The sequence below is a fragment of the Andrena cerasifolii genome, chromosome 12, assembly GCF_050908995.1.
Source record: "Andrena cerasifolii isolate SP2316 chromosome 12, iyAndCera1_principal, whole genome shotgun sequence".
NCBI classification, from domain to species: Eukaryota; Metazoa; Arthropoda; class Insecta; order Hymenoptera; family Andrenidae; genus Andrena; species Andrena cerasifolii.
In genome coordinates, this window is record NC_135129.1 from 3,984,420 (window position 1) to 4,012,239 (window position 27,820).

Here is a 27,820-nt window from a genome sequence, read left to right on the forward strand (position 1 = left end):
TTCAATTTTATATAACAGTATAGATAATAATCCCTTGGCACACTATAGTAATATGAAAATACATGAATAGAGAACAGCCAAAATCAGAGAAAATTAAAATTAAAATTAAGATAACAAATACCAAAGGAAACAACAGAAAGAGATGAACAGATATACCAAACAACTAAAAACATTGCAAATGAATCATCCAGTACCCACAAGACTGAGTTTCTTAATGTAGACAAGGAAATAGCGAAGATCTCAGGATCCCTCAAACGAAACATACGTGATTCCATTAAAAAAAAGAAGCACAAGCATTCAAGTATGTATACCGAATCAGTTTCACGTTCAATTTCCCTAAGTCAGTCTATCTCGGCTATGCGAACAGCGATGCACCCAAGGCAGAAAACGAGGGAAACGAAGAAACGGAGTAAATGATATCGAACACAGGCTGCTCCATCGTTGACTACGCGAAACAAACAGAAATCTGACGGTGGTGGAGAACGAAATGGTGATTTGCATACGTGTCTCGCGAGCATGATATTTGCGTATCAATGCAGCGGCACGAATCGAACGCAAAGCGCTGGCCAGCAGCGGGAACTCTCGCCCGTGATTAATGGACAACAGCTGAAATAAATATCGGGAAAGTAATCAGCCTCTCCGCGAAAGTAAAGTAAATAACGCGGTGACTTGGGCAGGCCGCTCGATAATGCTGGATATTAGTTTCCCATCGAAGAATGGCCACTGTTTTCGACTGAATTAACTGTTCTTCCCGAGTTGCGGTAATGATGTTCTTTAACGACCTGGTTCGACCTATTTCCCAGCGTTGTTGTACGAGGACTTTGGAAGTTTGCTGCAGCATTCTGCTGGCGAATGCAGTGGGTGCACAGGATCTTAAGAGGCGATAGGAAATATGTCGATCCCTGGCAACTTTTCGGATCAGAAACGAAAAGTGTCTTAACGTGTACTGTACAAGTGTCCTTAATTGCTAGTCTTACATAATGTTTAGGCAGTTTCGCGCGGTTGTCACTGGCGGAATTTTTAACGGGGGTATTCCCATTTTGAAGGTAAAAAAGAAGATCAATTCTTTTTTAATACAGGTTCTTAAGGCTTAACATTTTGAGTGGCGCAAGGTTTTGAAAAGTGCGCCCGCCAATCTTTCAGACTTTTCCGAGCGAGCGCTTCTGTTGGGAAAATTTTGCACGAAGACAACAACGATGGTTTGTTTTCAAAGTAAACTTTCGCGGACCTGTAGAAAATACTTTCGATGCTCTTCAGGAAATATCGACGTGAAAACGTCAAAGCCAAGCACTGGGTGCAAGTCCCTCGGCGCGAAAACACGCCGACGCCACTCGAAGCGTTAATATTACGCGAAAGTGTTTGAAAAATTTTGGACGAGACAAAGGAGTTACAGAGATTCGATGTTCTAAAAACTACGTGTGCATAAAATTATTATAGAGTTGTGCAGTCAAAGGAAATACTTAATTAACAAACCAGGTAAACTTAAATTCCAAGTTCCCTTACAAATAGATAACTTAATTAATAACCCAAACGCGCAAGCATGGAGACACATATTTATTTATCTCAAACAATGTGATAAATAAAACTATAACTTACACACCAACTATGTATAAATCCCAAAGTACAAAATTTAATATAAGAAACTATCAATGTGATATAGCTACTCTTAATGTAAAGTAGATGTGAAATAAACACTACTATGGACGATGCAAATTTCTACGTTACAGAAAAAGAGAGACCAACGCAGGAATACTATATTAATGGCAAATGCAATACGTTGATCATTAGGTACATTGAAATTGCACGCAGAATTTTAAACATGATTTGTTTGGAATGTGGTTTTCCAAATTAGTTACCATGATAAATCAAGAATGAATTAACTAATGAATTTCAAATTTTACACGTACATAGTAGTTGGTAACAGAGAATTGAAATTGTGAAAAGTAACAAAAATGAGATAGTTGCATTAGAAAGAATTATACATATTCTAAATCCCATAGATTGAGTGGTTTCCAGAATAGCATGTCAGATAAGCAGGCTATTGATCAAGTTTCCCAATTTTCGAAATCAGACATAAGAGCTGTAATCACTTAATGCGTGCATGAATCCCTAACTACTAGTGTTGCCGAACGCTTTATTAATACATTACTAATACAGTACAAACAAACCATTAAACTGATCTTACGAGAGTTCCCAAGAGGTATAAGTTCAAGGCCGCAGAAGTTCGGTTAGAAAGTTCCAAGTTCAGTTGGACTTCGAAACAGATCTGTGGTTATTACGCATTTGAGTGGAAAACGCAATTAGTCGCCAACATTGATTTCGGGTTTACCCTACGCTTTAATTTAATTTTTCTGAAACAGAGGCATGAGAAAATCAATAAGAATTTTCTGAGTGATTCGCCGAGTTTTGCCGGCGATTGCGCATTTGGAAAATTCAGTCTTTTGCAATATCATATTGAATATTAAATGTTTCCAATATTAAAATGACTTATTTATTAGTAGTTCATCTGTAATTCAATGGGAGGTCTGAGGTTGTACGTTCCCACGGCGTGAACTGTTGACAATAAGTTCCGTCTGACCAAGCACTGAGTGTTTCTACTTAGCCGTCTCAAGCGAGTGAAATAATTCACGAAGAAGGCTGCAAAACGATTTTTTTGTGATCGCATGTGATCAATGTACTCGTTGACAAGTGGCCTATCATCGTACAAATATAAAACTATGAGTTGTCATTTGAATGAAAAATTATTAGGGCCGTTTCCTAGAGATGAATGTGGGAAGATAAACCCTCGACATAGAAACTTCAACTATCACAGTTAATTTCAGAAATATTCCTTCGTAACACTTTCAATTTTCCATTGCTTGCAGGGGAAAACTGTTATTTGCCAGGACGTGTGAAGATATCTGTTAGGAATATTGCTTCCTTACGTTTTCCATTTCACGTGCTAAATTTTAACACGCGCAGGTTTACTTTCGAACCACCCACGATTTGTTTACGAGGTATAATGGACCATTACGGTAATCAACAGAACGACGTTATTACTTAGTGGAAGCGCAATCGCGGTTCGGTTCAACGAAACCGCGATCCAATTGAGGCCGAAGCGTTCCGCCTTTCCCTCGTAATTTTCGTTTCATTTCAGAATGGTAATACGCGTGTCCACGACGCGGATTAGAATTCACGGGTCACCTATGCGCTTCAAACGACACGCATGATGGCCCTGTATTCGCCACTGTCATTGATTATCCTCGTTTCTCGTGAAATGCATCGCGGCTGGCTTCCTGCATAAAGGGTGTCCGCGCAGAATGAACGAATAAAGTGGCACGCGTCTGTGCGTTTCCACCCGAATTTCTGCGCTCCTATAATTTATCAGTAATTTTAATTTCTATCGTATAGATTTGCAATTTGTCATTCTTGTGATTTTTGTACTGCGCGACGTTCTTAATAAGTATTTCAGGAGATGTGCATATCACAACACAATTAGGAAGCTTTTATTGTGGTTTGTTATAGATTTGTTGAATACTCATTTATGATTTCAGATTTAATTCAATTTTTGTAAATTCTATAAATAATAAGGAGTTTGTAATATTATACTAAATGCGAAAATAATTTGCATCGTGAAGCACGTGAGACATTGTTTCCATTTGGAGCTGGTTATTTTTATTATAGATTAATGAATGAATCTGTCATTAAGGAATTACTGTGGCTCCGTACGATCACGTTTGAGTCACAAAGAAATTAAAGAGATACACAAGATCTGTTAAATCAAATTTTAAAAATGCTCAAACGTAGTTGCTCGATCTTCACAATATAATAAATTCAAATATTTTCTAAAACGAAAGCAACTTTTATTTTTAACTAATTTGCCACTAACAACTTTACCATTTTTGGTAATGTATTCTTTACCACTGTTTCTCCTAATTTGTCTCACATTTTCAGCACAATTAAGTATATTTCGCATTTTCTTTATAACATAAAATAAGAGAAATCTTAATTTTTTTTTGTTTTTTACTTACACCACTCTCATAATTACCGGCACAGCGTTCGTAATTTGTGAACACGAGAAGTGGAATGTGGTTTGAAGTAAAGTTATGCTTTGTAATTTCTTTGAAAGACCAGCAACTTATATTCTTTCAAATGGTACACGTTCATATTCACATTAAATATTGAAAATAAAGAAGTGAAGCATTACTACATAATACCTTGGACAGCAATAACCCCACATAATAATCCCATATAATTATAAATTAATCAGCAAACCATACAAGTATAATACATACAGAAACCTTTCCAGCCACTAAGAACTCCCACAAAATTTTCTACAGGTCCCCATAAAAAACGGAATTAAAATGGTAAGCAACAGAAATAATAATACAAATTTCTTTTCCGATAATGAAGGCGCACCCTGCCTATCCGTGCCAAAGTAACAACCACAAAGTACACAAATAAAATTTCGCTACTATCGTCACTGACGAAAATATTAAAACAAACAGGAAACAAGACTGTAGAACGTCGATGGTGTCTGTTTTCGTTAAATTTCTGTTGGAGCTGGTTAGCCGCATATTTTTCAGCGCCGCAAGGAACGCCCTTCGAAATAAATCACCCCACGCCATACTACATCAGTCTTGATACCAAGATTTAGAAATCGCGAAAATGGCAAAGTCTCCTCGCGGAATAATGTACCTCGGAGAAATAAAGCAGTAAGGGGCTATCCCGGCATTACGTTTTATACATTACCCACCGCTGGAATATTTCTTGGTTCACCTTGCGATACTCTGTACGCGTGCGCACACGCAGCCCTACGATTATCGCTGTAGAGATGTCTACGTGTATTTACGACCGAATTAACCCGCGGAAATACCAAGTGTGCGGGCGGTTACGTTTATATAAAATCGAACTCGCCGTGGCAGAAGCCAGGTTTTGTAAGGAGACAACAATTTATGGATTTGACGCGTGCACGTGTACTTACACCTGTTTGTTGTTTTACAGAGTGTAGCTGAAAAGGTGGTACAAGCGGCAGGAGGTGATCCCTTATGCAAAAATAAATCAAAAGTGTAGAATAAAATTCTTTCATCCGGAGCTTACTTCTCGAGAAAATCGTTTTCAAGAATCGTAGAATGCACGTCCAAGTTTGCGTCTGCATCTGATTCGAGGGCTGCTGACGAGAGAAATTTAAATGTGCATATAAAGTCTTATGCCACAGCACAATACAGTACACACTAGGTTTATAAACCCGATTCGTCTGTGCGATGTGCGCCCGAATTTTAATGTTATACTCTCACTTAAAAGTTAATAAAATTATTTCGTCCTTGTTGCAAATATTTCTATCAATTTATACCAAAATAGTAACATTTCAATGCCATTGAGCGACCTTTAATCCTTAATATATTTTAACAACATTTTAGACGAAATTCTTTTAAACTATTTCGAAACTTCTGAGAGGGTCAGAAGAAAATTTTAAAAACTTCGATTTTTACCATACATATAAGGACCACCCTAATATACATACCTGTTACTGTCAAACTGATTTTATAAAACTTATTTTTCGATAGGATTGTTGCCAGGATTCATGTGTCTATTCCAGCCTTTAGTACAGATGAATCATGAACACGTGATCACGGTCATATTGAATTTTAATTCGAAAAAATTGGAACTGCCTACGTGGCAGTTGAAACACTGTTCCAAAATCGCTAATGAGGGTGGTAGCCCCCTGATGCGCGCCCAACATAATTTCAAAATTATTTTTCTCGAAAACTATGCCTCGGATGAAAAAATTCTATGCCACACTTTTGATTTATTTTTGCATAAGGGATCACCACCGGCCCGTTTGTTCCATTCTTTCGGATGCACCCTGTACAGATCCATGAAATCAACGCTTGGTTGAAATAGTATATTTATATCTAACGACACTCGACACCCTTTCGCCGAGTTTCGACTGAAATCCATCCTACGTTGTATTTTATTATAAAAGCACCAGGATAATTCGTCTTCGTTGGAGGATCGCGGCCAGCCGGTCGCCGGCAGCCGTTAAGTCGAAGGAAATTAAGTTGGCCGAATTATGTAAATGCGGAATGGCGGGCGAGGTAATCGAAGAAGCGGCATTATCGTTTCATGATCAGACAAGCCCCAACCGAGGTAGCGCATTTGAAATTGAAATAGAACGTCCCCGCTTTTAATTAATGCAACGCGCGGCCGGGGCTTTTCTTTTCGCTCGTCGCCAATTAATTTCGCATCGACGCCTCCGCGATATTTCATTGTACTCTTCCTTTCTCTCGTTTACGCGTCCCGCGTCCAATTAACAAGTCTTCAGCTAATTATGCGCCCTGCTGAAAAGGCACCGATGTCCCCTGAATTTGCTGCGCGATAAATTTGCCGAACTTTGATCGGAATAATTCGATTACCACCGACGTCATTGCACCCCCCCTCCCCCGCCGCGCCGCGACTTTTCCATTTTGGTCGACGACCTCGATTGTTTTAGTTCAGCTGACCGTGGAATTACTCCAAATGTGCGCTGTAATGAAACGCACTTAGGATATTTCAAATGTGCAGAACTAACACCTGAACTACATTTCTGTAAATTATTAAACAGCTTTTAATTTTCGGATTGCCGAAATTCTCCTGTTAGTGACCACGCGTTCGATAATACACATTTCCAAAAAAATTAGATTTCTTGTTTCGAAAGCTTTTATCCTAGGGATTGTTAATTTACTGACTTTTTCAATTACCTGTAATTCGGTAAAATTTTCAATCCAAACCCGTTCACCGGTATCTTTTTAAGGTATTGTAAATATAAGAGTAAATATTACAAAAAAACATGTTTTTAAATCTAATGGAGCATTATAAAAAATATATGCAAATAAAACTGGTTTGAACATAAAATATAAAATGACGTAACAAAAGATATATGTATATATATATAGCCAACTATTGACAATACTTACTGAAACCTTTTAAATAACTCTAGTAGGCCCACCACTTGTTACCAAATCAACTGAGTGAAATCGAATGAAAAAGGTTTACATACGCAATAATTCAGGATATTTATACATAGCTATTTCTCCAAAATAAAATACAGCATTTCGTAAACAGTCAATTTCCAGGCTCGCATACATAAATATATGTACGAATATAAATAAACTATTTCACTTCGCCATTCGCCTTTTTCGAAAAAAATATTCAACCAATTCTATCGTCAGAAGTATAATTTCTATTTACTTAAATCTGTTTTTTCCCTAAAGCCCTCTTCCTTCAAAACATTCATTCAAATTGCAATTTTATTTTGATAGAAGTTAATATGTCCTAATTTTAGAGTATTTACAATTGCACAAATTTCTTTCAACTGACTAGTGACACGAAAGTTTCAATTACCTAAGAATTCTATTCTCTCACCCCCCTCGGGTTATCCAGAGGTGCACTGCACAGACAGCCATACGTGTTTCTTTAGAAAGGATCGATCGTTCATTATCGCAACGACGTAGTTAAGTACTGTAACTCACTTCCCTGGACTCTCAGAGAACTTTTAAAAGCCAAGTGGTAAGAACACAACTGAAAGAGGAGCTCTTCTCCGCTACACACGTACGTATAATCTCCTAGAGGAGCACCATCAGTTCCAGATTATCTTCTTCTGCTCTGCACCCATTTTCCCTATCACGTATTCTTCTCCCTGCCTACTTACAATAGTGATTTACTAACTTCAGCATCTGCCACTTTCGTTCGTTTCTTTCTTCGTATCATTCCTTCATTACAGTCGTATACAGGGTGATTCAAGATGGGTGCAAAAAATTGTTAACATAGGTACTCTCTTCTCTGAGAGGTCATTCGGAGTAAAAGAATATTACTTATACAATGATCCTATACTGGATAAGTATCCAGTTTCTTAGAGTAGTAGTCACACAAAAACTTAAACTGTGAACTGTGACGAAAATAATATAATTCCATTGGGAAGAATTATATCCCCTCTATATCACATAAATTGGGGGATTTCCTATGATAGGCCAGTGATACCAATATAATACATAAAGTCTAGTACTAAGGGGTTGTTCCGGTCTAGAGCCCATAAAAATAGGGGAACTTTAGGAATTATTTAAAGGAAACCTATTTCATATAATTAAATGGGACTTTGTGCATTGTATTAATGATGTCTTAAACTATAAAAATAATTTTTTCTTTTATAATTAAACATTGCAGATGGCTCTGGGCAGTCGTTAAAATGGGCTTAAAAATTTGTATAAATAATAATTTAAATATTGCTTTATGAAACCATTTTAATAATGAAAGCTGCTAAAACAGACCTCAAATTCGATAATAGAGGTTTTATTCTTTACAAAAAAAATATGACAAATTATTTATATGTATGGAAGGAGGTTATCCAAAAATATTTCTGCATATACATATTTAAAAAAGTTCAGAAACTTAATTTTAAGGGTTGGTGGTGGGGGTGACTTTGAGAAGCATGGATTTTTCGATAATTATTTTTACGCAGTTTTGTAAATACATATAAGAAAAGATACAACTTCTATTTGAACTCTTTAAGTGAAATAATGAAAATGATTTAGGTACCTAGTACTGCAAATATTTCTTATTTTGCATTTCAAATCATTTTTGCTGAAGACTGACGCCAGTTACTGTAACAACAAAGGAAAGTATGAACAATATCCATTGACCTGTTCATGTAAGGGAACAGTGATATCCATGTTATTCATAATTATCCAGTTGAGAGACAGGCGCCACTTTTTTCACTGACATACTATTAATTGCAATTGACGAACAATATCTCTGATGTTCGCTAATATTTGCTGAATGAAGCCGCTCTTTTCTTTCGTTATCGGCCATTATTTTGGTAGATGATGTATGAACAGTAAATAAATTTTAACTTATCATTGGACATTGATAAGGTAAATCTTGCTGAGATGACCCGCCGGGAGATGCCCCAGTCGCTAATTTCAGACTATATATGTATACGTAAGAGCGCATTATAGTGCAGAATACTCCTTTCAGTACAAGCCAAACAGTTGAGTGAATAACCTTGTTTCATTTTTTTTCTGGACATATCTGCTGAAGAGGGTAAGTGTAGGCTACATTTCACCTCTAATGTAGAACAATAGTGTACAGAATGTTATTTAAAATATACTTCTAAAATCTTCGTTTAATATTTCAGTTAATAAAGAAATATTTGTCCCTTTTTTAATCAGCATAAAATTTGAAACATATTAGGTTTATTCTGATAACATTCTAAGATCTAATATCCATTCTTTGTTAGGTGGGCGAACTTTCGATTAATCCTGTCCATCGATTTCTTTATAACCAAGACTCCAACCGATACCGACAGCAACAAGCGAGTCAAAGATGAAGACTCAAATCCTGATTAGCTTGCTGCTCGTCTGCAGTGTGACTGGTAAACGTTGTGACTTTTACAACTTTAAGAACACTGCGTGCATTCAACTTTCATATTTCCTAAATTGTTACGTGTGCATTACGAACAGAGAGTCGTGATTGAACTTTCATTTATGGACATTGAGAACTTTACTAAAGAAAAAGAAGCGTCACAAGTGGAGAGTGGAATTTAAAAACGAAATACATTTGTAATTAGACGTTTCCTCAGTAAAACTGTGCCTCTTCGTGAACACGAATCGCAGGATTGTGAAAGAAAACATTCATCACGCTCAGAAACTAAGTTCAGCGATCGCTTTCATTTTTTTGAATCTCGTTTTCCAGGGGCAATCGAAGACAAGGAAAACACTGCCGGTTCTGCAGCAATCGAGCCGAAAAGTTTCAAGCTAATGCACATGTTTGACGACAACGGTAACGCGGTGGCAGTGGACCTGAGCGATGACCACCCTGAATCACTTTCAGAAACTATGCAGCAGTTACACGATCGGGTCCATTTCTATTTGTACACAAAGAAAACCGACGTGAGCAAGCCTCAAGCGTTGCTGGTGAACGACGTCGCTGCTTTGAAAGCTAGCGATTTCGATCCTAAGAGGTCAACGAAAATCGTTTTACACGGATGGATAAATTCCTTCAGGAGCAGAGCTTGCACATCTGTCCGCAATGGTACGTGAGACGAAACGGCATGAGAATTTTTCTCAGAACTGTGAAACTCGATTGGAGTCTTCGCCATTTATAGAGGCTAATAGAAAATCTAATTTCGCAGTATGCGAACGAAGATTTGCCCCTAAATCTGCTTAGTTTAAGTGTCACAAAGGAATTATATTGGATCGTTTAAAGAGGATTTCCTTCGTCTTCTCTCGCAACACTTGTTTCCCTTCTAACCGTTCGATGTCCCTGTTTCTTGCAGCCTACCTCAAGCACGGAGATTACAATGTGATCGTAGTCGACTGGAGCGCAATATCGCACGGACCGTACGTCTGGGCCAGCAACCGTGTCCTTATGATCGGCGAATACATTTCGAAGATGATCGACTTCCTTGAAACTCACGGAATGAGCCTGTCCCAGCTCACCATAGTTGGCCACTCCCTTGGTGCTCACATTGCTGGACTCTCGGCCCACTATGCGCGGGGCGAAGTGAACTACGTCGTCGGTAAGTCTACCTAAAGGTGTATTCCCACGGCGCGTGGCTTCGCGAGGCTGTTTGGCAAGCCACCAACGTTCCTACGGCGCGGCTAGGCTCGCCGTTTCAGCCGAGCCATATTAGCTTTTCTTTGACTCGTGCCACGTTTACCGACAACGAACAGGGAGCCCTAGCCTGGTCGCGCGAGCCCGAGCTGATCATTCCCACGGCGCGTGGTTCGGCGACTCTGGCACGAAACTCGCCGAGGCACGCGCCGTGGGAATTCACCTTTAGACTGTGGTTACAGTGGACGCGTTTTCGGGCGAACCGAGCGTCGCGCGAAATCCCGCGATATCGCGCCACGTCGCACGATTTTGGGCGAGTAATTTATTATTTACTCGTGTATTACGATAGCTGAAATGGCTGTATCGATGAGTGTGATTGGTTAGACAGTCCTTTATTAAAGATTTTAATAAACGTGTAGGATTTTGTTTCGCAAAAAGAGAATAGTGGCTACCATGAGTTATTTAAAGATTTTACCAACGAACCCAGCAATTTTTTTAATATTTTAGAATGTCCTCAGGGGCATTTTATTATATTTTAGGTGTAACAATAATTAATGTTTAATAAAATCATTATTTACATATTTTTTCTTATGCAGATTATTTGTTTTACAGCTGCATGAGATGTTTGTATAGTGTGAAGTGTACACTATACTTCAGCCATACTGCAGACATTGTACATGTGTATTTAGCACGACGTGCAGATATTTGTAAATGCATTGGGGTGTGTACGTATGTGCATACGTCGATTATCGCGCAGCCTCGCGGGATCAGGAACAAATACGTTTGTCGAAATTCCAAGCGACAACTGCCGATACCTCACAGTACATACACATCTGCACACAGCTAGATTTGATGCTGCTGTAAAGCAACTAATCTGAATAATGAAAAAATATTAATAAATCATAATCTTATCATTACTTACGTTGTGTAATGAGCATGTACACTTGATTACAATATCAGCATTCTCTGGACTGATTTGCGGTCCTGTGCTTACCCAGATAGCACACAGAGCTCTTAAAGACGTTCAAAAGACGATTTGAAGAAGATGTGGAAAAAAATTTAAGCTTTACGGGAATCGAACTTAGGCCTATGCCTCCCACTTATGAAGTAGCCGTTATTCGCAACCACCCAAGACACTTGCTTGTAAACTATTTCCACTTTTAGGTACATAATTATCTCAATTGTTTATAAAAACTGCGTCTTGGCATGAAATATTTTATAGAATGTGATCGTTCGACCTCTAGACTCATTCCTCAAAATGTCATAAGACAGACGTCTTGAAGACGTAATTTTGGTTCGTCATTAGGACGTTCCGATTGAACGTCGATAAGACGTCCCAATTTGTACGTCTCTAAGACACTCAAATAAGGTCGTTAGACGTTCAGACCAAAAACAAATGTATTTTAAAATGAACGTTTTTAAAACGTCGTGTACTATCTAGGTAGGCATTTCCATTTTGCTATTAAAATACCAAATGCGCATTTCACACAACGTCCAGCTGTAGATCTTAATATATAAAGCAGACAGTGAACTGTAAATTCTGGGGTCACGAAATGTGTCGCAGTTCACTATACCCAGGTATTCCAGATGATTGTGATTATTTTCAGAAAAAAAAATTAAAATCTAAATTTCGGGTGAAGCTGAGTAGCAAAGCTAGTTGTCTGTAAAGGTCTGCTCTTTCTATGTAAGATTTTGTTTAGATAATTGTCTCAATAAGTAGGGTTTCAACGGATAGGTCTTGTCACCTAATAGTAAGTGATTCATCGATGAATCCATTTTAGCTATCGTCATATATGAAACTTTGTGACGTCGTCGCGCAAAATCGTGCGAGTCTCCAGCTAGACCCAGATTCAGTAGCCCATTAGTCATGTAGACGATCATCTGCTACTTTCAAACAAGAAATCGCGTTCTTCCGCATCGTACCAAGAATAACGAGCCGTCTGCACAGTACTCGGTACCACGATAACGATGAAATCTCAACGTAACGTCCATGCAAAATATCCAAAAGCTCCTCATCTTTTCATCTTATTAGCATGGATCCCACGCGGCTCTTTTTGAAAGTAGGTTCTTCTTGCAGCTCTGGATCCAGCTCTCCCCCACTTCCTCACCGCTATCCCAGGCAAGAGGGTGTCTCACGACGACGCTAAATACGTGCAGGTCATCCACACGAACGGTGGTCACCTTGGATACCTCGGTCCCCTCGGCCACGCTGATTTTTATCCCAACGGTGGAATGAAGCAACCCGGTTGCCTAATCGACATAGGCGGCTCGTGCTCGCATGCCCGTTCCTTTGAGTACTTTGCGGAATCCCTCAACAGTGACACTGGCTTCTTGGCAGCGCGTTGCGACAACTACGTTGAATTCGTCATGGGCATGTGCCAATCAGAGACTGCTTTTATGGGAGAATCCGAGCCGAAGATCAACGTCAAGGGCAAATACTACTTGAACACGCACATGCTGCCCCCGTATGCGCGGGGTGGATTGTAAAGAGGCTAGACCAGGCACGTCCAAACTCCGGTCTTGCGTGGAAGCAGGGTTGCCAGGAAAGAGCTTCATATGACGTTACTACGACATCTCCCCCTACTGGGAGTAGTAGAGAGGGAACAGTTGGGAAGTTGGAAGTGTTGGAACTTAGTGACGTAGTAGGGAGTAGTACAGGGGGAACAGCTATTGGAAGTTGGATGCGTTGGAACTCAGTGACGTAGTAGGGAGTAGTAGAGGGGGAATCTTTGTATGGCGTGTACAAGTCCGTTTAACTTCGCGTGCCCCTCAGGCGTCTTCGGCGCACGCGTATTTAGCTGAAATTCGAAGTCAATTTTCTCGAAAATGAAGCCTTTACCGCATTTTGTCACTCTTGATTTTCGTCTGTATAATCACCCCTTAGAGCAGGCCTGCCCTTTAGGGTGCAAATACTTCCTCAAGTGCTGGGACCCGGGCAACAGCCGAGGGTTGAATGGTATCTTAGAGTATTGACTATCAGTAGAGTAATACCCTGTATATTGCTCTATACATGCGAGGATTCCCCGGCCACTAGTCCCTACTACATCACTGAGTTCCAACTTCCAATAGCTTTCCCCCCTCTACTACTCCCTACTAGGGTTTTAGGCTTCTTCCTGGCAACCCTGCGTGGAAGAGCAGTCTTCGGTCCTTGCGAGCAAACGATACTAATGGAATAATGAGGAATCATGTAATATGAGTGATTACTGACTAGGGCTAGAAGGGATTGCCGGTCTCTACGTTCGAAAGATTGCCCCACCATAGGACTATTGCACTTGAGGCCGCGAGCTGCCTGGCCCGGTCCCTCCAAGAGCAAAGAGTAACTCACGGCTCCTCGTGCTAGCAAATGCTCGAAAGCCTCTGAGCTGGACCAATGTTCTTTGAATCCTCGCAGACGATACTAATGGAATAGAGAAACAGGCTTAGGAATCCCTTTGGATCCACGAATTTACAAAACTTTTTTGGGGAATGTGTATAATATTTTTTACCTTTATTTTTATAGATATATTGCAGCATAGTCTTATACACGGCTTTTAAAAAATACAAAAAAGGTTTGTTCTTTTCTTACAGAAAAATTCCTGCGTATTTTGTTATTCCTACCAGATCTTCCTGAACCTCCCATGAAATTCAGTTGCTCTTGTGACAAGAGCAGGGAAGTTTAATAATAGTATCTCTGTATGGCAAGTGAGAGTTAGGGTTTACACAAAAACCGACTTTAAAGAAAAAACCGGTTTCCGAATTCCACTATTCCCAAAAAACCGGTACGATCGGTTTTCGAATTCCACTATTCCCAAAAAAACCGGTTAGACCGGTTTTCGATTTTTCACAAAAAAATATAATTAAAATAGTAAATACATATTTGTACTTATTTGACACATTTTCAGTTTTTTTTTTAAATCATATTTATGGAATTACAACACAAAACCGAATAAAGAAAATAAAATCTGTACAAGTTTTGAGTTCACGTAATATGTATGGATCTACAAAAATAAAACACACTAAAATACACTGCATACAAAACCAAATGAAAAAAAAAACTAAAATAACTAAAATCCGTACAAAATGTAAATTATAAATCTTTATTTCATTTAGTAGTTTTCTTCAGAAAATATGAACCAATGAAGATTAGTTTTACAGTAAACTGTTACCTACTAATATGTATGCTTGTGCCCGAGGTGATTTCAAGTCAAAATGTTAACGTTTTCAATTAAATAATTAATTCATTTTTACATATTGATTCTAGTATATAAAACCGGTTTCTTTAAACTTAAAAACCAGTTTTCGAATTTTACAAATGTATAAAAGAATCCGGTTTTTAAAAACCGACAAACCCTAGTGAGAGGTGCACAGTTTTAAAATGAGTGAAAACCTTCGATTTTGCTAAATGAGGTCTTGTGTTTTTCTACTGCTAGTGGTTCTGTTCTTGTCTAGCTAGTGCTGGTGTGCTCTTTTCTCGTTGAAAGCACCGCGGTCACGTGTTAATCACCCGCGTTTGTGATTGATACGACGGCCGATGATTGTCGTCGAGGGTGTTCGAGTTTCGTTAATGGCCTGTGGGAAAAGAGAGGATGAAAGGAGGAGGAAGCTATGGTGAGATTGGTCACCACAGGGTAGTAATTTGAGCGCAGTGTTTTACAGAATTCTGCCGAAAATTATGGACAATTTTCTGCCACGAGGTAGTTCATTTCATTGTGGCTGAAAATAAATGAGATTAAAAGCGAAACATGCAGAGTGAAGAGAATAGGGACTTGATGAAGTGCTAAAAGAAATTCGGTGGCAATTTCCAAAAAATTATTGCGGAGATTTCTTTGCAGGGTAATTGCCACGAAACTGTAAAATACGAAAGTAGCATAAAAGGAAAAGAATAAACGAAGAGTTAACGTACGAAATCCACAATAGAAAAAATTATTCCTGCTGAAAGTAATATTGATTTGTTTCCATTTGCAGTGTAAGTTGAAGGCTGGCAGTAAACCATAGAAACTTTTATACGAGACGCGAAAAATAATACTGTAATTTGTACCCCTTCTTTCCACTCCACTGGCTTTATGCTTCTCCATGATCCAAGACTTTTTATTTCTACCCCACTTTTTGAAACTGCAACGGACGTCAACTCGAAACTCAAGTGTTTAAGTTTTACACTGCTGTCTACTTCTGTACAGAAACTTTTACTGCAGTTACTTGTATAGACCTCCTGGACGAAGGAGTCTATGCATAAAAAGGAAGATCAAGAAACGGTAATCAGTTCCCAGCGAATTCACTGAAAGTGAAATATGTTTGAGATTATTCGACTTCCTTCAAGGGTAAGTGCTAGGCAGTTGTTTTTGTCAGAAATGAAGCATTTATTTTTCAATTAATTACGAAGAAATAATTAGCAGCTGATACTTGTCCTTTGACACAAAGTTTATTAACATCTTAAGCTTTAAGAAACGTGTTTGTTTAGTGGATCAGTAAAGGGAATTTTCAAAAAAGTTTATTTTGTTTTACCGCGATAACTCAAAAACGGAGGTTCCAATCGATTCAAATCAAATTCGAGCATGTTCACAAAATGTGTAGTTTAGGCCTGAACCTAAATTCAAGCTAATAACAACTCTTATTCTTTATGGAAAGAAACTAAAACCTCACATTTGTCTAACGAAAAACGCACTTTTTTAAAAATCGCCATTTCGTAGCTGGCATTTTCATAATTTGCTTCATTTACAGGTTCAGTGCAGAAGCAGAGGTATTTTCAAGAAGAATTTACAAGCAGATCGCTGAGTTTCGTTTGGTTTCGTCAAAATCGCTGCAAAACGAAAGAAAGTATTCGAAGCTTTTACATCTTGGAATGTTTTATTAAAATTTAAACTAAATCCGTTCATTAGCTACCAAATACCTTGACAAGCAGAAAACATTTTTTCGCACGGCCAACTTCAACGACAAATAACCACGTAAAATTCATATTTTACAGAGTTGGGCATTATTCTTCTTATCTAATATAACTATCCGAATAAATTCTATTACATGAGTCAAATATCTCATTTGAATAATAATTATTCTACCCATTCAATGGAACCACGTATCGTTAATAATTCGAGTAATTTATTCGAATATGTATCTATTACAAAATTATTCAAATAATGGTACAAACAACTCTTCTTACTTTTAATTTCCACTTAGTTTTATAAAAGTGTGTCCATACGACTCTGCAACGAGTAAATAATTACCCGAGTCAATTCTTCTTTAATTAAAAATGTATTCAACTAAAAGCCTATCCTTTCGTGGCGAATAGAAGTTCGTTCTTTATTCGCCACCCAAATAAAGTTCTGCCCTTCTCTGTTATTTTGTAATAATTTTCCTTTCGCGTTACTCTACGAAAAACGCATCTTGGATGCATCAATAAATTGCAATGGAAGGAGCTTTACTGCAAAATAAGCCGTAGAGTTCGCCTTACGTGTCGAACGAAGGAACCGTATTGACGGAATCGAGAAACGCGTCGGCCCAGGCAGGCTCGTCGAAACAGAAGTGGATTGTCCGCAATTTCTAACAGCCTCCTGAAAAGCGGTGCTCGTCGATATTGCGCGGCCATGAGGAGAACGGATCGACCAGCCACCCTAATACAATAGAGATTCGATAGGGCCGAAGCCCTTTGCGTGAACTTAGTCGCGGAAGTGCGAGGCACGCGTTTACGCCCTTCCCTCCCTACGTGCCCGGCCTGCTGCTTATCTACTTGGCCCTGATTTGATTTCGATATCCCGCCGTCTTCCCACGGGAGTTCGCCGTTTCCTACCGCGGTGAAAATCTCCGAGGGGAGAGGTCCCCCTGCTGGCCTTCGAATCACGAAATCTCTTTGTGCCCTGTCTCTACGGGACCGGCTGATCGAATATCGGAGCCTCCACTTTTTTCCGTGGCAAGTCTGCCGCGATATTAGTTTCTGTTATTTGTTCGCGGGCCCTTTTGCCATCTGGGAGAATCTCGTGGTCACTGTTTGCCTATTCCCAGGAAATTCCGCGTGGAATTTGTTGGGCCTGTTGTCCTGCCTCTGATACGATGAGAAGGCGGCGATGCTTTGTGAGGAGAAAAATCGAAAGGGTAGAATAATATTTGTAGGAGTCAGCCAGATTTCAGCCTGAAATGTTTCTGTTGCGGTAAATAATAGGTTGGAAATTGAAGCTGCAGTGTTTTAGGTTTTGGGGGGTAGGGTAAGTCAGAGGGAGATAGTCATAGTCTCGTTGAGAGTCTTCTATAGCCAAACTGTTTGAAATAAAGCAACCAGCATGACAGAATATAACTATAATTGTTTTGTCTACATATCCCTTAAGGGGACTAGGCAGTCGAAAAATCGATTTTTTTATTGCATTTTTCGAAAGTACCATCTTTTCTGATTAAAATGCCGCTTGGTTGACAGTAAAATTCGCTAAATTGTAGATTTGTACAGGATGTGTAAAACGTGTGCCATTTCGGGGCAAACCTCTTATAGGGTCCGTAAAAATTCGAGATTTTTATAAAATATTAAGAAGTCACCGAATTTTTTTAACGCAGACCATCATTGTTTGTGCGCTACAAGAATCCGGTGACTTCTTAATTTTTTTTATGAAAATCTCATATTTTTACGGACACTATAAGAGGTTTGCCCCGAAATGGCACATGTTTTACACAACCCGTAATTTTTTCCAAGTCGATCTGAACCTCAATTCGTTCGCAATCAGGGAAAAAATGAAGACTAACAAATATTCGAGGAAAACGCGTTTAAAGTTTCTGGGTAAAGGCGACGCTATAGGTTGCCGCTTCACGTTTTTAGCTGCCAAAGCTACAATTTTGCGAGTTTTACTATAATCCAAGCGGCATTTTATTCAGAAAGGATAATACTTTCGGAAAATGCAATAAATAAAATCGATTTTTCAAATGCCTAGTCCCCTTAAGGGGTCTCCCTACCTTGACCGACGAAAAATGATGCGAACTTTGGGAATTTTTTAAAACAAAACCATTAAATATATCTACTTCCACCTTTGCGACTTTATTGGACTATCTTTAGAGAATGTGAGAGAAAAATTGTACGCAAAAATAGTTGATATATCCGGAGTTATAGTGCTTCAAATAGTCGTTAGCTCTGTGTTCCGTCTTACGGGAACAAAGGGGGGTTCAGAGCGAGGCAGAAATTCAGCGACCCTTATTCCTAGGCAATTGCTTACCGTCGAAGTCTTGGGGAGCATTTGCCTGCCAGATGTTTAATAGGTGGCAATTCGGCATCGTGCTATTTTTTTGGACACTTCGACCGTCCTCGCTCTGGGAAAACCCGTTGATTGCTCTGTCAGCGGGTGGTGTACGGTAACTTCAAAACGGTACATACCGTCGACCACCGCTGACTCGCGGGACAATACGATCATAAACCGCGACCCCGGCGAGAGGCTCCGGCCGATCAACCCAGCGAGGTTTGTTAGCCAGATGTCCGGTTTTCCCTGCGCTACGTCACGAAGAAGGAGAGGATTCCTCCTCCATCACCGAAATCTTGGAGGGAAGGTTCCTCCTCTTCAAGCAAGGCTGAGCCAATCAGGCATTTTGGCGCCTCCCAAAAATCAGATGTCTTGTCCACCTTTGACATCGAAAAGGTGGACAAGACCAGAAGTCAACGAGCTCGGGAACAGTACGGTTCGGTGTTTTTGATGAGGTCAGCATTCGGACACATCAGCACAAGTAGAGCTAACTTCTCAGATCATCGTTCAGAACAGAATCGACACGTAATAATTTAAACAGTCACCCAATATTAATTTGGCGGGTGATACATCGTCCGGCTTATACGCGTACCAACCGGTGAATCGAGCCTTACACCCTCGAAAGCAAAATTCTATAATTTTCACGCGTGTGCCGTGCGAACATTTTGGTCCTTCGAGCCGGAGCCACGACCGTGGAAGTGCAGTGTGCAAAGACTTCTAAACTTCCTTCAAGTGTATTCCGAAATTCTACCACGGGCAGGAGAATTAATTCGGAACGGAAAGACGTCAACATCGTGGAAGCTGAACAGCCAGCCTTGAGGTGGACAACGCATTCGTCAACGGCGTCATCCGGTCCAGAGACGACTCCACCAGCACAAGGACTTTGGTTACGGTAAGCTCGTTATTGAGGAATTACCATTTAGTTAAGCACACGTGATCTATCCTTCCGTTAATTCCTATCATATCCATTCCACTTCGCCTAAAATGTCGCAAGAAGACATCAACGCGCGTATTAACGGTTTGAAGATGAAACGGCGATCGTTCAAATCGCAAATCACTCACTTCAACAAGTACCTCGATTCGTATCAAGATTGTGAGAAGAATCGTGTCAAGCTTCGCGAACGCATCGAACGACTTCGTAATCAGTTCGGAACCTTCAATGGCATTCAAGACGAACTGGCCCTCATTGAAGACTTCGATCAAGCGGAAGCCGAACGTGAGGAAATAACAGAACAGTTTGACGACACATTGGCGACAGCAGTAGTCTTAATGAATAGTTTTGTAGCGTCCGTAAATCTTATTCCGCCACCGAACATCGAAAACGTATCACGAGATTCGCCCGCGCCGTCAGCCGCATCATCGTTTCCACTTTCGGTGAAATTACCCAAGATCGACCTCCAAAAGTTCGACGGTCGAATCGAAAAATGGGTCACGTTCAGGGATGGTTTTAAAACGACGATCCATGCAATACCCGGTCTCAGCAACATTCAAAAGCTGAATTATTTACGCGCTTCACTGTCCGGGAAGGCAGAATCTGCGATCGAGGCTTACACCATCACCGACGATAACTATGAGGCTGCATGGGATCACCTCTTAGAAATCTATGACAACAAACGCGCTCTCGTTTTGCGTCACGCCTCGCTTCTCGTCGACACACCCGCAATGCCAAACGATTCATCGGAATCGAACCGTGATTTGGCCAATCACATGCAGCTGCACATTCGGTCGCTGCAAGCACTCGGGAGATCGTGGGAGGACATCGCGAACGATCTTTTACTTAGCATCGCTGTGTCCAGTATGGCGGAGGACGCTCGAAAGGCATGGGAACGGACATTATCAGACATGGAGGTTCCGAAGATTGCGACCGTGTTTAAACATTTGCACATCGCCGCGCATCAGTGCGAAGAATACTCCACATCGCGCGGGAATGCAGGTCGGGACTTACCAGATGAACACCGGACGGATTCAGTAGCGCAACGCCGAAACGATACGTCAAACACCCATCGCGCGAAACCCGCTAGAGCACCGAAGTCGCCGCCATCTCCGCGGAAGACGCGACAAACATTTGCCACAAACCGATACCCGAATTGCAAGATTTGTCACGCGGATTCTCACGCCGCGTATCAATGTACACAATTTCTCGAATTGTCGATCGAAAAACGCATCGAAGCCGCGCGTAAGGCAAGACTTTGCATGAATTGTTTACGTTCGGATCACAAAACCGATGAGTGTAAGGCCGGAAAATGTCGCGTATGCAATAAGACACACAACACTAGGCTTCATTTAGACACACAAAATGAATCCTGACTAGAGTCATTCCGTAAAAATCGCGAAAACGCAACGCTCGGAAACGTGACCGCCGAGAAACCGCCCTAGTCGCTAATGCATCGGCCGACGGTATCATGCCTACCGCGATCGTTCACGCGTTAGATCACGAGCAGAGACCGATCGAATGTCGAACGTTAGTCGACACATGCTCTGACGCGAATTACGTCACCGAAGAATTCGCGTCGAAATTACATCTTCAGTGCAAAAGGGCTTCCGTGGCCATCGAAGCGTTAAATGCACTAAATACCGTGACGAACAAACTAATTTCTACCACCATAAAGTCACGACTATCGGATTTTCAACGTCATCTTACATTTTTTGTGATACCACGGATTTCGCGACCTTTACCGGACACTCAAATCGATCGCACGAGGTTTAAGATTCCGGCAAATTTGAAATTAGCGGACCCGAATTTCCACCGCCCAGCATCCGTCGATATGCTGATAGGCACCGGCCCTTCGCTCGCGAGCTTTAGCGTTGGGCAAATCGATCTTTCCCCTCGTAACGGGCCTGATCTTATCCTACAAAAATCACAGCTAGGATGGATCATCGGGGGGAGCGTGTTGTCAACGTCGCCGCATATACAACGCAAAACGTTTGCAACCAGCGTCAATTTCGATCTTTCGAAATTTTGGGACATCGAAGAAGGACCACAGCAGCGATACCTATCATCCGAGGAACGCGACTGCGAAGATCACTTCACCGCCCACGTCCAACGGAACGAATCAGGACGCTATCTCGTCGCGCTACCGTTTAATCAGAATGGGAGGCTGCGGTAAAATCTTTCAAGCACCATGTAAAACGCGTTGTTGGTGAAGAACTGTTCACGTTCGAACAGTTCAATACGTTCGTTATTGAAGTCGAGGCGATTTTAAACTCTCGTCCTCTAACACCTCTTTCCTGTGATTCCAATGATCCTATAGCCTTAACCCCTGGTCACTTCTTAATTGGTAATTCTTTAACGAGTCTACCGGAGACCGATTTCAAGGCAACAGCGACCAACCGGTTGTCAAATTGGCAACACATCCAGAAGGTGAAACAGGACTTCTGGTCCAGGTGGCATAAGGAATATATCAACCACTTGAACGTGCGCCATAAGTGGACTAAGGGTTCCCATACGATCAAGGAAGGCACCATCGTGGTCATTAGGGATGACCAGCTTCCACCGCTACAGTGGCATCTCGGCTGTATCGAGAAGGTTCATCCCGGGAAAGACGACATCGTACGGACTGTTACCGTTCGAACATTCCGCGGTGTTTACCGTCGCAACGTGAAGCAACTCGCGCCGCTTCCGGTCCACAACGAAACAGAACTCGTCGCATAAACAAAGACTTTTAATTTAATAAGCATCGTAGCTTTAAGTATCATATTTTCATCCAATTATGGTATATGTATTTGATCGACGGGTCTCTCAACGGGGGGAGCATGTTCCGTCTTACGGGAACAAAGGGGGGTTCAGAGCGAGGCAGAAATTCAGCGACCCTTATTCCTAGGCAATTGCTTACCGTCGAAGTCTTGGGGAGCATTTGCCTGCCAGATGTTTAATAGGTGGCAATTCGGCATCGTGCTATTTTTTTGGACACTTCGACCGTCCTCGCTCTGGGAAAACCCGTTGATTGCTCTGTCAGCGGGTGGTGTACGGTAACTTCAAAACGGTACATACCGTCGACCACCGCTGACTCGCGGGACAATACGATCATAAACCGCGACCCCGGCGAGAGGCTCCGGCCGATCAACCCAGCGAGGTTTGTTAGCCAGATGTCCGGTTTTCCCTGCGCTACGTCACGAAGAAGGAGAGGATTCCTCCTCCATCACCGAAATCTTGGAGGGAAGGTTCCTCCTCTTCAAGCAAGGCTGAGCCAATCAGGCATTTTGGCGCCTCCCAAAAATCAGATGTCTTGTCCACCTTTGACATCGAAAAGGTGGACAAGACCAGAAGTCAACGAGCTCGGGAACAGTACGGTTCGGTGTTTTTGATGAGGTCAGCATTCGGACACATCAGCACAAGTAGAGCTAACTTCTCAGATCATCGTTCAGAACAGAATCGACACGTAATAATTTAAACAGTCACCCAATATTAATTTGGCGGGTGATACATCGTCCGGCTTATACGCGTACCAACCGGTGAATCGAGCCTTACACCCTCGAAAGCAAAATTCTATAATTTTCACGCGTGTGCCGTGCGAACACTCTGGGTAACGCCAAAGGAAAGATTTATATATGAAAGTAACTGCTGCTATTAATTTAGGCTTGTTTAGGTTGGCAACAATGTTTCTGTGTAAAATTTCGATTCTCTGACCTTAGAATCGCGACTGGCGATATCAAAAACCCTTAGAAACATTAAAGCTCAAATTTTTAAATTTTTAATGGCCACTCCAGGCCTCTGAAGATTAAGATGGACAAAATCAGTAACTTATTCCTCGGATTTACAAAGAGCATCAATTTTTATTAATATCAGAAGTATGCTGGATAGAGTTTATGATAATTTGATTCGTATAACACGTTTGCACACATAGTAATTTAAACAAAATTTTCAACAATTTCTATATTGACAAATCTAAATTTTTAAATGTCCCAATTTTTTGCACAGACCTATCTTATACAGGTTAAGGTGTGCATAAGGATTTACTCTCACTGGCAAGTCGAACCTCGATAACTCGAATCTCAAGGGAAGGGAAAGAGTCTTCGAATTGCAGAGGTTTCGACTCACCGAGTTTTCGAGTTGTAGAGGTGTTTACAGCGGAGCCGTTTTGGATGAAGAAAATTTTCGACTTATAGAGGTTTTCCAGTTACCGAGGTTCGATTGTATTAATTTGACTCTCTTCTGCTAAAAATTTGATGTTATTTTCCTTCCTTCCTTGCTTGCTTCCATTTCATTTTGACGGACATTTCGCCGATTTCCCACAGGGCTTCCTTCCTACTTGTACATTCGATTGAAAACTCTATACAAAAGATATACTGATGTTAAACAAATCTTGCATTACTGTAGATTGGATCGCAGATGCTTCCATATCTATTATCGATATTAATGCCACCAACAGGATTGTTGGATTCACTTATTTACAAAAATCGGAATTCACTGTGCCAAGTGTAAAAATAGAGTGCCCAGAAAACGAATCTCAAAACTAATTTCATCGAACATCTACGCATGAATTTTCAGCAGAAATGCTTGCGCAGCCAGCGGTATTAATCGCCGATAGCATTCGATGCTTTAACGTTCCGAAAGTTAAGCAAATCCGGACAATATATTTCGCGTTCGAATCGAATCTCTTCGGAAGCAGAACGTCGATGAATACGAAATCGTTATGTCCGCGTTTAACGTCCGTCGGTTTCGACGGATAACTTCGTAACAGTAATCTGTTGCGTTTTACTGTCAAACAATAAAGTGCTTTCGATCAATCTTGTTTTACCTACCCTCCAGCTCGCCGTAATTTCGAGCGCAGAACTACTGGTTTCACGGACCTATTATTATTTTGCCTTCCCCGGAATCTATCTTTAAATTCGCGTTATGAAAGGGAGCCATTAATCGTGGCGCACTAAACGCATCATCCTCGAACACGTGAGAACGTTTTGTGTGTACAAAACACGAATTTCACGAAGCTAAAACTTCTCCTTTCATTTCCATAGTTACAGGGGAGGCAAAAGTATTTGCACACCCTTTAAAACAGAATAGCTTGTCTAAAATTTGCCCAAACGACTTGAGTTTTTTTTTTGAGAAGCTAGAATGATTAGTTTGCTACTTAGGTGACGTGTTTCGCCGTTTTGAAAAAAATGCATTCGGTCGGAATATCAAAGGAAATAGTGATCGTTTTTTCAACTTTTTTTATCTGAGCCTGTAATGGAAATTTAAAAAATGCCTTTTGTAGATTTAAGTAAGTTGCATACATGCTGAAAATGTATTTGCTGTGTAGCGATTTTATGATTAAATAATGGATATTGGACACTAAAATGAAAGATAGAAATTCTTCATTGTGAAACTTGAAGAAATATGTCGACGACTTACAATTTGCGCACAAATATTGTATGTCCACTTTTTGCGAAACTCGAGCTTTTATATGCAACAGATTGTTCTTGAGTGTTTCTTCATGCTGTACAAAAATCACATTTATGTCTGTTTCGTAAATTTGTCAAAAATAATATTTTTCTTCGGTATATGTACCATTGAATGTTTAAACCTGCTTTTCTCGAAAACGCTAAAATATATTAACGCTAAAATAGATGTGCTCTTTCCTTCCAATCTCACGCGATTTATTTATTCTACGGTTTTCTGACAAAGTTCATTGTGATTGTGACGGATTTCGGTTATCAATGTCTACGCAGAATTGAAGAGTCGTGCAAACAAGCTTGCAAAACTTGTGCTATTTTTATTACATAATGTCTCTCCTCGTGTTATCTGTTCAGTTCACCTATCATCTATAGCAAAATGAAAACTTCCACGAGATTCCTAATCTCTGAGCAAAAACACCTTATCTGGCGCTGTCGCGTATGCGTGAGTTCATAAGTTCAATCTATTATCACACTTTATAAGCTAAGAAATCAATCTTCCTTCCCATCTTATTCAGTGTTCGACGAATTTCCGTCATTTGACAAAATGACGAAAGGGGGAACATATTACAGTACATATTATACAAAAGAGTATATATATATATCATTTTAACTACTTAGTAATGGTATTTTTGTAAAACAGTATTCATTAAGTCCACAAATTAAATGTTTATAAACATAATAGTGTATAATTCCTTCCTAGATTGTATGAAACTTCTTTTTAAGTATATTTATAACTTATACATATTTATAATGGTAGTATTTTGAGCCTTTAGATGCGTTCCCACAACTGCAATATATATATACGTAGAGTTTTTTTATAACAGAAAACGCAAAACATTACTTTACGCAGAACACCACGCAAGTGACTTAAGCCAGTATTTTTCGAAATGCTCTACTCTTGTTAGTTGAGTGCTAAAGAGAGTTGTTCTAATTTCCCAGTTAAGAATGAAGTTATAACTCAATTCACTATGAAAGTAAACAGATGAAGTTTTTCACCTTTAGAGGGCCGGGCTGGCGACTATAGTGGCCACCTAAGAATTTGGTTACTTTGCCGGCCATTTTGGTGGTATATATGCATAAATTTTAAGTAAATAAAATTTACAATTTCAATAAAAAAAAATCCCGGTCCTTTAAAGGTTAAGACTTGAAAACTGTTATTAACTCAAATTATCAAACTTTGGACTTATACCACTATGATTCTCAGCCCCCCATATACGTATACCTATCTCGTATTGCGTAATCAACGTTAAACGCAATACTTAAAGCCCTAGCAGCAAGTAGGTTTTTAATTCTTATGATACTATAATCTACCAAAAGGGTTATATCCCGTTAATAATAATAATAATACCAACCAATCTGCCTGCAATTTAATCGACTACTTCGCCCCAAATTCCATCCACTTTCTCAAACACTAACCTCCCCGACAAATAGCAGTTATTATTCCTCGATTTCGTTCATTCTTTTCGCGGCAAATCCAACAGTTTCTATTCCCCAGCAGCGCCTAGAGCTGCGTCGCAGTCGCTGCGAGAGCAAAGGCTCGAGGGTGTTCATGGTATCGGAAGTGTTTTGAGCACTCCGGAGGTATTGGTTATCCGGACGTTCCATACATACACAACGTATCGAATTACTGAGTGTCTTCGGGGGTTCTGGGGCTGCCTTCGGTTGCTGCGCTCTATTATCATAGAAATGCACCGTCCAAATCGTATCTACTGCGAACATGCATCTTTCAAAAATGCACCAGAGCCGCGGATAATGTCTGCCGAATGTATTTACACTGACGCCCTTTGCTTTTACTTCTTGAAACTTGGTTAGTCTCTAGGAAGCGATGCTTGATTCTAGAATCTGAGGGATGATTTGCATTTTGACCAGAAGCCAAATTATGGGAACCAGTACTGTATGTAGGGGAGAGCGGGGACAAACGGCGTCATGAAAGTAACACGCCTTCTGCTCCCTTCCACAAACATTTCCAAAACGTTTGCTTTACACAGTTACATGCGTATAGTGTCTCTTTTATTGTACTGAGTGACGCTGAGCAGTAACACGAATCGTATACCCCGGGCAAGCTAAACTTGTTATTTAGATTATTCAGGTAAGTTTTTCCTATTTTGTTTTTTTTGTTGTTAATATTCATAGTTAAACTATAGATATTAAACCAATTATTTGCTAGAGCGTTCTTAGATAATGTCTTTATAAGTTCCTGTATTTGATTTTAACAAGTCTGGTATAGTTCGTATGTTATAACAGTTCTATTCTGAGAAACATGGCTGGGGACAAAAGTAACATGTTACTTGGGCGAGCAAAGTAGCATAGAGGATAGGAATTCTTCAGATGATGATGATTGTCTACGTCTGGTTTGATTGGACCCTTTCAGTGAAAGCTGTTCGAGAGAGAATCATCCCAAATGTTGCATCATGCCCAATTTTTATTTGCTTTGCTTGTGCTGTGCTATAGGATTCCATGCAAACAAGGCAATATTATTAATCTTTTTTGCCACTATTCGGGTCTGTCCCGGTACAACCGAGCCCGACTGCCGATGTTACAATTGCCCCCGACCAGGTTTTTGAACTGAAATTATCAATATTTATTAACGAGACACTTAAAAGTAATCAGTATTACTTTAAAAATAGCCAGATTAAATATTAAAAAATAGAGAAAACTCGTACTTACAAAGGGATTATTTATATTACAATTTT

The 27,820-nt window shown here is 40.2% G+C and overlaps 3 protein-coding genes across 3 annotated transcripts in view; 1 reads left to right on the forward strand and 2 right to left on the reverse strand.

Annotated features, from left to right (window-relative positions):
- Exu (maternal protein exuperantia) overlaps positions 1 to 27,820 on the reverse strand; it is a 170,693-nt gene that overhangs the window by 102,166 nt on the left and 40,707 nt on the right. The gene's annotated exons all lie outside the window — the stretch shown is intronic.
- Positions 1 to 27,820, reverse strand: part of Dpr1 (defective proboscis extension response 1) — a 709,894-nt gene that overhangs the window by 35,675 nt on the left and 646,399 nt on the right. The window lies entirely within an intron of this gene.
- On the forward strand, positions 9,224 to 13,126 carry LOC143375043 (pancreatic triacylglycerol lipase-like). Its single transcript, XM_076823754.1, has 4 exons — positions 9,224 to 9,388; positions 9,709 to 10,047; positions 10,292 to 10,534; positions 12,647 to 13,126. The coding sequence occupies exons 1-4, from the start codon at positions 9,340 to 9,342 to the stop codon at positions 13,054 to 13,056; spliced, it is 1,041 nt and encodes a 346-aa protein (XP_076679869.1). The 5' UTR covers positions 9,224 to 9,339; the 3' UTR covers positions 13,057 to 13,126.

Bases quoted from the DNA above. Each gene is read 5' to 3' on its own strand.
- LOC143375043 (XM_076823754.1), top strand. From the start codon at position 9,340: ATGAAGACTCAAATCCTGATTAGCTTGCTGCTCGTCTGCAGTGTGACT. The intron at 9,389-9,708 runs GTAAACGTTGTG...CTCGTTTTCCAG, and splicing joins GCTCGTCTGCAGTGTGACTG to GGGCAATCGAAGACAAGGAA. The intron at 10,535-12,646 runs GTAAGTCTACCT...TTCTTCTTGCAG, and splicing joins CGAAGTGAACTACGTCGTCG to CTCTGGATCCAGCTCTCCCC.